General features: G+C 42.7%; 1 protein-coding gene across 5 annotated transcripts in view; it reads left to right on the forward strand.

Annotated features, from left to right (window-relative positions):
- The window catches only part of tmem192 (transmembrane protein 192), a 36,113-nt gene extending 26,683 nt beyond the window's left edge, over positions 1–9,430 (forward strand). For all 5 annotated transcript variants that reach the window (XM_033019153.1, XM_033019136.1, XM_033019143.1 and 2 more), the window contains 3 exons: positions 725–856; positions 5,601–5,709; positions 8,670–9,430. In XM_033019153.1, coding sequence (XP_032875044.1) covers positions 725–856; positions 5,601–5,709; positions 8,670–8,793 — 365 coding nt within the window. In that variant the 3' untranslated portion in view covers positions 8,794–9,430. The remainder of the gene's footprint in view (positions 1–724; positions 857–5,600; positions 5,710–8,669) is intronic.
- Positions 9,431–9,938: the final 508 nt, after the last annotated feature.

Raw genomic sequence — 9,938 nt, forward strand, 5'->3', positions numbered from 1 at the left:
AACTCAGTCGGTTAGACAGCATCTTGGAGAAAAGGAATAGGTGACATTTTGGGTCGAGCCCCTTCTTCAGACTATCTGCCTGTCCCATTGAGTTACTCCAGCATTGTATGCCTATCTTCGGTGTAAACCAGCATCTGCAGTTCCTTCTTACTCATTTTATTTTGCAAAAAACTGTCCGAATGTGTTCAGCATTTTGCTTTTATTTTGTTTGATTTCTTGTCCGGCAGATGATGGACGCATACTCCTTACAATTAACTGGGTGACAAGGTCCAACTGGTCTTCCTAATACAACACTCATAGCCTTGGAAGGGATCATTAATTAATTGGGATCAATGAGATCAACGGCCATTCAGTAAACTGGAGTGGCATGAATGCAACTGTAAATGATGCACGAGTTTCCATAGTTACCCCCTTTCCCTCCACTTCCCCCTCCCCCCTACTTCCCTCAACCACCTTCAGAGAGTGCAGCGAGACTATTGGTGCTCAGGAATTCATGCTCCATAATTGGAAGGGTGGCAAAGGAAAAAAGAGGCCTCTCCTTTGAGGTGAAGTGTTTTATTTTACTGGCTAGTTCAGTAAATTTTCATGGACAGAAATTTTAAAAAAATCAAACTCTGCAAAATGCAATGTTCACTCTGTAAGTTTTTTTTATGCATTAGAATATTGTGATACATAACTTCTCAGGAACGTTCACTAATAAACATATGTTTTTTTTAATATATAGGAAATGTAGTTATCCTGCTTATATTTGCCACGCAGCTGTCCTTTGAACTGAAAGGCCTGATGATGTACCTTATTCTTGGAGTGCTGACAGTGGAACTATTCTTTTCTTCAGTGTGCCTCTTCATTTACACAGGTGAGGGGGAAAAACAGCCAGAACCTCCCTGCTGTGTACTTGCAAAGCAGCAGTTACAATAGGCATTGCAATGGATTTAACACGTCTGTTTACAATTGAATAGTCCTCATACTTCCTAAACCTCACCCTTTCCTGTTTTTTTAATTAAAACCAAAGAACCATTCATTTAATCTTTCTGCCACTTTAACCCCCCCCCCCCCTTTTCTCATTCACCTGTATTCCATTCACTAACCAGTATAAAAGCTGAGAGGAAAATCTTAAATCCACTGACCTGCCCAGGAATCAAATTAGAGTTGGTCCAACAGTTGTAACTATGTGAAGAACAAAACTCATCCTAGGATTTTTACATTTCAAAATAACAAATTCACAATAAGAAAAATATAGAAAACAAAAACTATGCAAAAACTCTTCATACATTTTCAGTATCTGTACATTCTTTAGTGTCATATTCAGTAGTGTTCACATCTGTCTTTAAACTCATTGTAGTGTGACAGGCAGTCGTCTTTCTTACAGTTTGGCTTTCTTCCCAACCAATTGTTCAAGCGCTTTTGATTGCAACATGCGCCTTAATTTAGTTCAACAAAGAAACGGACAAGTTACTAAAGAACCGTTTCAGGTTGAAACCCTTCTTAAGTTAACGAGGTTGGATTGGCTGATACTGCAACTTAAAATACTTTCCTTGTCTATGTACATTAATTTACATCCTAAATAATTTGGGTATTTCATGAACCTTGTTGAATGCCATATTTGTTTGAATGTTTTGTTTTAACATGATTCAAACTTGAAGAGAAGGAGGAACATTGTTTTTTCATTTGTCCCGTATCTTCCAGCCAATCATTCTCCACTCACTCAAAAAATTAGCAATACTCTGCAGTTTTATTTGTTCTAATGGATACCTGACACAAGGAAGTGCAGGTGCAAGTATACAAAAAAAAAATCACAAAGTGCTGGTGTAACTCAGCGGGTCAGGCAGCATCTCTGGAGACATGGATAGGAGATGTTTCATTTCTGACCTGTCCCAACCCGAAATGTCTCCTATTCATGTCCTCCCAATATGCTGCCTGATGCACTGTGTTGCTCCAGCACTTTGATTTTTTTTTCTCCATTCTTATATTGTGTCAACATGGATACTAGAAACTGCAAACGCTGATTTACAAAAAACCCCCACAAAATGCTGGAGTACCTCAGCAAATCAGGCAGCATCTCCAGAGTACGCGGCAAGGTGACATTTCAGGTCAGGATCCTTTTTCAGACTGGTGATGTTTCGGGCTGGGATGTTTCTTCAGTCTGAAGAATGGTCCAGACCTCAAATGTCATGATCTTTGGTCTGAAGAAGGATCTCGACCCGAAACATCACCCGTCCAGTTGGGTACGGCTGCCCAGCCTGCAGCTGTCTGTCTTTTCACTTCTTTCTTTTATTTTTAGTGTGTTTAAAAAGTGTTTTGTTTGGAGGTCTATTCTTTTTTATGTGGGAGGGGGGGGGGGGAAGGGAAAACTGCTTTTCCTAGTCCCTACCTGGTCGGAGAGGCGGCTTTTCTCCGGGCAGCATCTTCAACCCGTCCTCGCGGCCTACCAACGGGTCTGGAGCGGCGTTTCCTGAGGGGTTCGGCCAGAACCATGGTTTCGGCGGCGGCACAGTGCTGGAGTGCTATCGCTGAGAGGAGCGGGCGATGCTTTGCCCGGGTTGCTGCACTGGAGCTCTGGAATGCTGAGACCGCCGATGGAACATCGCGGAGCTGCGGGACTATGGTGCGGCCAGCCGCGGGCGGCGGCGCTGAACTTTAACATCGGGAGCCTGGGATCTCTTGGCGAAATCACCAGTGGTGGAGCTCCATCCAGCGCGGCCTGTTGGCTTCGGAAATCTCCGGTAAGGAAGCGGCCGTTCCAGGTGTCCCAAGCCGCTGAGAGGGTCCTCCCGACGCCGGAGCACCATCACCCGGCGAAAAGGACCTGAAACATCGGGCCGCCGTAGCGGCGACTGCGGAGGCCTCAATAGGCCCGACCATGGGTGGACAAAGGGATAGGGACTGGACTTTGTGCCTTCCCTCACAATGGGAACCATTGTAGGTGGTGTTTTTATGTTTATTGTTAAATTCCTTTATAATGTTATGTTGTATTCTTATTAATGTGCTTCAATGGCAACTTGAGTTTCACTACACCAAGTTGGTGCATGTGACAATAAATGATCCTTTGAACCCATTCCTTCTCTCCAGAAATGCTGCCTGTCCCGCTGAGTTACTCCAGCATGTTGTGTCTATCTATGGTATACTAAATTGGTTTTATACATTTGCACCTTGTGCCAAAAATTGCATTGATTGCTGAACTGAAGGTTTGATTTATTACAAGCATGAAAAGACCCAATACCTTGGTAAGTCACCATTAAAACCCAACAAACTAGGGTGAGGGGATGTACAAAAAAAATGTTGTACTAAAGACTCCTTGGCTATACATTCACCCTCTGGATTCTGTGGATCTCTCGTTCTTGTTTTCTTCAAAAGACACACCCAAGTTTACTTCTTATGATCTTGCTTTTATCAGCAAATTGATCCAATTTAAAAATCTGCCTAGTATCATCTACATTTTTTTTTAGATTGATTTTTTTCTCATTTTAGGAGCATTTTAGTTAATGTCACCGCATATTTTAGCTGATGCTCCATGTTTCAATTTGAACAATAAATTTGCTGTGTTTCTTAGAATTTTTCTGAAACTAAACCAGCAAAAACAAATGGCTTGCCTTGTTATCAAGAGCTGTTAAATTCCAAATAGTTTCATCGATCTACAGATTAGTGATTTTATGTAAAATATCGAGTCTGTGGCTCCACATTAATTGCTGTGCATCTAACATGTACTGTCTGACTTAGTTGGAATAAACAGACTGTCAAGAGGTGATTGATGATGGACTGAATTAGTTTATAACGTGCCATTTTCAATCTTGCACCTCACTGCAAGAACTTCTTTTAAGTTTATTTATTGGCTACACAATTTTCCTCCAAAGCTGGTGGTCTCTGGCTATTTTGTCCACAGCCTTCTCAATAGTGCTATTTTTACCAATAGTTACAACACTGGTGGGAAGACTAATCTACCAGAAGAACATGTTTGCCTGACCCTCTCTAACATCGTACAGCAGTCGTAAATTGAACTGTCTGTATCTTGCATAAATCTGTGTATGTGCACTAAAATCAGCTCCCAGCTATAGTCAGTTCATTTATCCAACTAATTACCAATTTTTGGTTCTAAGTGAAACTTGTCTAACTTTTCCCATTTTTCAGTTCATTTAAATTGACTTTTATCTTAAAATTATTGGGGGGTTTTATTTGGGGGAACTGGGACCATGTGATAGAGTAAACACCCATTCTGATGGATCCCTCCTTTCCACCCTCTCCTCTTGTGTGGTTTATGGGCCATTTAAAAAGGAGGGATAGGGAGGCATTTAAAACAAAATAAAGATTTGCCAATGCATGGCACAGTGGCGCAGTTGGTAGACCTGCTGTCTCTCAGTGCCAGAGCCCCGGGTTCAATCCTGCCCTCGGGTGCTGTCTGTGTGGAGTTTGCACGTGCTCGCTGTGACTGTGTGGGTTTTTTCCAGGTGCTTCGATTTCCTCCCACATTCCTAAGTCTATTGCGTCTCTCTCTCTTCCTCATATCTTGTGTGACACCCATTTGTTTACTTTTCACCCCCAGCCTTTGTCACTTATTCCAACCAAGTAGAGAGAAACGTAAAGCCGGAGGAAGGGATGTAGGTGGAAAAGGGGGGAAATATAAGAAATTGGGACAGGAGATGAGCATACAAAGGAAGGAAAAGGATCGGGGTGACTAGGATCGAGAAAGATGGTGGGAGAAATGTGTGCACTGGGGTGGAGGCAAGGGAAAGAGAGGGGGAATATGGGCATTATCACCTGAAATTGGATAGTTTAATGTATTCGCCATTGGGTAGTAAGCAATCCATGCTGTTTTACCAGTTTGCTTTGAAAGACACCAAAGACATTGAACACTTTTACATTAGTGAGAACAAGTATGGACCAGGTGACCGTTTTGCCGAACACTTCCATTTTATTCCCCAATTTCAAGTAATGTCCCTGACCCAGCGTGCGTTCATTTCTTCCACCAGCTCCGACTAGCCCAGTCATACTACTCCTTTCCCTTACTTCCTGCATTCATCTCCCATCCCAACTCCCACGTTTCCCTTGTATCCCTCTCTTTCTCCTTCCTCTACCTTTACATTTCGTTCCTCCGCTCCTCTCCTTTATCTGACATCCTTTTCTCCATCTCGCCTCCAGCCTTTTCCATCCATCTGCTAATCACTCCCTCACCTGTATTCACCTACCATTTATAGACACAAGATGCTGGAGTAACTCAGTGGGACAGGCAGCATCGCTGTGAGAAGGATTGGGTGATGTTTTTGGTCGAGACCCTTCCTCGGGGGTTATTTTCTCGACCCGAAACATCACCCATTAGTTCTCTCTGTAGATGCTGCCTGTCCTGCTGAGTTACTCCAACATTTTGTGTCTATCTTCAGCATCTGCAGTTCCTTCCTGCACCTATCATTTACCAGGCTCCCACCGCCACCTCCCTTTTACAGCTTTCACCCATCCTAATCCAGAATATCCTGTCGATTTTCCTTGCACAAATGCTGCCTGGAGTTATTCCAGCACTTTCTGTTTTTTGTACAATGTCAAGTCGTATTGATAAATGATATGTCCTTTTTATGAAGCAAACTAAATTATAACTCGCTTTTCCCCCACAGTGAAGATCGCAAAGTTCAATGTGATGAAACCATGTCCTGATATCCAAGAGGAAGAGAGAAGACATCGATATCCTAATCGCACTAACATTCTGTCAGAGACTGGGTTCAGGTGAATGTCTCGATCATTTTAACCACCGCCTGTGAATATTACCACTTCCAACAATGACAACATTTTTTTTCCCCCTGCTCAAATAACCTAGACTGTTATGGTTATTGTTTTAAAGAGGAAGAGCAACTAATTATTCAATTCAGGGATAAAACAGAAAACATTCTAACACACTGCTAGGCGACATGCACTATCACTGGCATCAGAATCTGAAGAAGGATCTCAACCCGAAACGTCACCCAATCCTTCTCTCCAGAGATGTTATCCGTCCCACCGAGTTACTCCAGCATTTTGTGTCTATCCTCATAGTAAATACACTCTATATGTAGTTCAAAAAAACACAAAACCAATTCTGAACAGCGACCTCTAATTTAAAGGCTTCTAAAAATAGTTTTCTGTTATCTTAAGTTTATCCAGAGGTTGTCTAACCATGAGCGATCCCAGGTTTTAAATTACCATTGTGCAGTGTTAAACTATGCTGACTTCAGCAATGAAAAAATGCTGAGACCTGTCTTGGCTCCCCTTTGTCCAGGTTAAGTTCCCCTTGAGATCCAGTGGAAAAGAAATGATACGATATGGCCGAATGCCAGCACAGAATGCAAGGGTGTTGGCTGCTGATTGCAGTGACCTTGTCAATGTGCATTTGTCTGCGTCGACAACTGTGGAACAAAACGTGCAGAGTAGAACGCAGCTGGCCACTTGCACGCATGCGCACATTGAGCACTGCCAACCAACACCCAATTACTCCTCGTGAGGTTTGACAGTGCAACAAATTGATTGGGGTTAGACACAAAAAGCTGAAGTAACTCAGCGGGACAGGCAGCATCTCTGGAGAGAAGGAATGGGTGACGTTTTGGGTCGAGACCCTTCTTCAGACTGGGTAGCCTGAAACGTCGCCTATTCCTTCTCTCCGGTGATGCTGCCTGTCCCGCTGTTACTCCAGCCTTTTGCGTCAATCTTCAGTTAAACCAGCATCTGCAGTTCCTTCCTACATAAATTGATTGGGGTGTTGGAAGGCAAGACCAGTCACTGAAACTGTTTTCTGGTTGGGTAAAGGAAATTAGCCAGACGGCAGTGGATCCAGGGAATATTTCAGATAGTAGTACAAAAATAAGCTAAGATTGGGGTGATCTAATCTAATGAGTATAGAAGTTGGGAGGTCATGATACAATTGTATAAGATGTTGGTAAGGCCGCATTTAGAGTATTTTGTTCAGTTCTAGGCACCATGCTATAGGAGGATGGTGTCAAGCTGGAAAGGGTGCAGCAAAGATTTACGAGTATATTGCCAGGACTAGAGGGTCTGAGCTATAGGGAGAGATTGAGTAGGCTGGGACTCTATTCCTTGGAGCGCAGGAGGATGAGGGGTGATCTTATTGAGGTGTATGAAATCATGAGAGGAATAGATCGGGTAAATGCATAGAGTCTCTTTCCCAAAGTAGGTGACTCGAGGACCAGAGGACATACGTTTAACATGAAGTGGAAAAGATTTAATAAGAATCTGATGGGTAACTTTTTCACACACAGGGTGGTGGGGGTATTAGAACGAGCTACCAGAGGAGGTAGTTGAGGCAGGAACTATCCCAATGTTTAAGAAATAGTTAGACAGGTACATGGATAGGACAGGCTTGGAGAGATATGGGCCAAATGCGGGCAGGTGGAACTAGTGTAGCCGGGCAAAAGGGCCTGTTTCCATGCTATATCACTCCATGACTCTAAGAACGGGAAGCTCTCCTGGTTCACGGATAATGATTTTCTGTTGATCAAAGTCCTGAAGATAGGTTGTTTGTATATATTCTGTTGTTATATGTGTGATTAACTGCACACAATTCATGCTGTCTGTACATTTCAATTGATGCACTCGAAAAATATTTTATGAGATGGGAAACACATATTTGACCAAATGGTGTGTGGTATACAAATATCTTCAAACTGGACTTCCATTGCTATGCTGATGACACCCAGATCTATCTCAGCACCAAGTCCCCCCACCACCCCCCTCTCTCCCATATCAACTCCTGCCTGTCAGCCATCAAATCTTGGATGCAACTCAACTTCCTTAAATTAAACAGTAACAAAAACAGAATTTCTCCTCATTGGCTCCAAATCAACACTTACCAAAATTAACAACCCCACTCTCATTATTGACGGCACCACTGTCTCCCCATCTCCTCAGGCCCGCAACCTTGGCGTGATCTTTGACTCAACCCTCTCCCTTGAGCCTCACATCCGCGATGTTGTCAAAACATCATTTTTTCACCTCCGCAACATTGCCAAAATCAGACCCTCTCCCACACCCCCCACTGCTGAAAGACTCATCCATGCCTTCATCTCCTCCCGACTGGACTACTGTAACTCTCTTCTCTTTGGCATTAATTCCAGCAACATCAACCGACTCCAACTGGTCCAGAATGCAGCCGCCCGACTCATTACCCACACCAAATCCTGGCACCACATCACCCCAGTCCTCAAAGAACTTCACTGGCTTCCCATTTCCCACCGGATCGTCTACAAAATCCTGGTCCTCACCTACAAAGTCCTCAACCACTTGGCCCCCCCTTATCTCACTGACCTCCTCTCCCCCTACCAACCCTCACGGTCCATCAGATCCATTTCAGCCGGTCTCCTCTCCATTCTGAAATCCAACCTCTGCACTTTTGGAGACAGCCTTCTCCAGGGCAGCTCCCAGGCTCTGGAACTCCCTCCCACAATTGATCCGAACTTCTGAGTCCCTCACCATCTTCCAGTCCCGCCTCAAGACCCATCTCTTCACCTCTGCATACCCTTAGTCCCATGTCCCCCTCCTCTTTGCATCTCTGTCTTACTGCTCTATTTTGTTTTGTTCTTGACTCACCATGTAAAGCGACTTTGAGTCCTTGAAAAGCGCTATACAAATAAAATGTATTATTATTATTATTATTATTATCTGATGAAAATACGACAAATGTGTTTATTTTTCTTAAGGGATGGATCAAACTTGGAAAACCTGGTAGAAAAGCAAGCGGACCTCATTGATTACTTAAAAATGCACAATGTGCAATTAAGTAGAAGACTGCTGGCCTTAATATCTCAACAAGTCCGGGACTGAGCTTCTGAAAGCTTATAAACTAGCCAAAGAGAGAAAGGAGGTTTGTGCTTTGAATGTTGCTACCAGCATGACAATTTCAAATGTGGAATTAGAATGGAAATTGGTTAAAATAACAGCTTGAAGGTGTGTTGAATGGCTTTGAGAATCAAGGTTTGCTACGAGCACTTACATGTTTTCCTTTTAAAACTTCTGTTGTACCATTCAATCATGTGACAAGATTAAGACCGCAAAATTAACTTGCCCAACCTGTGTCAAAGGTCTGTTGTGAACTGTAATCTAGAATAATTACATGTCTGAGCCAGTAAAGATTTTTCTCCTTGCTTTTGTAATCTTGACATTCGCTACCTATAACAGATTTGAAGATGAATATGCTAAAAGTGACTTCCTTTAAGAAATGTTGTATAAACTATGAAGATATTAAGGGTGTTAAGCTACGCTCGTGAACTGTGCTAAGTATTCCTGGTTGAATTTGAACTGATATGTTAGTTACTTCAATACAAACCTGTATGAACTTCTCGTTACATGACTATGCTGTAAGTCACTGTGCCAGGCTGTCATTTGCATTCTATGATTTGTACAGACTAATGTTAATAATAATTATACAATTTATTCATAAAACTCACTGACTACTTTCTAATCGTTTTGTACAATTTGACATTTTATTCTTCAACTTCCTGTAATTCAGTGGTGAAATAAGATTCTGCCTGTTTCCTGGGCATTCGTTGACTTTCATCCTAAACACATACAAAATAGACTGGTGCTGATTGAAGAACTTGAAGACCACCCTCCCTTGGTTTCTTTGTATATATAAATAATTAAAAGGATGAAAATAATATGATAATAATAATATTAATTATAACTAATATAAATAATTAGAAGGGTGGCACAGCGGTAGAGTTGCTGCCTTGCAGAGCCAAAGACCCAGGTTCGATCCCGACCACGGGTGCTTATCTGTACGGAGTTTGTACATTCTCCCCGTGACCGCGTGGGTTTTCTCCGAGATCTTCAGTTTCCTCCCACACTCCAAAGACGTACAGGTTTGTAGGTTAATTGGCTTGGTATAAATGTATATTGTCTCCAGTTTGTGTGTAGGATAGTGTTAATGTGCAGAGATTGCCAGTCGATGCGGACTCGGTGGTCCGAGG

The sequence above is a fragment of the Amblyraja radiata genome, chromosome 1 (assembly GCF_010909765.2).
Source record: "Amblyraja radiata isolate CabotCenter1 chromosome 1, sAmbRad1.1.pri, whole genome shotgun sequence".
Lineage (NCBI taxonomy): Eukaryota > Metazoa > Chordata > Chondrichthyes > Rajiformes > Rajidae > Amblyraja > Amblyraja radiata.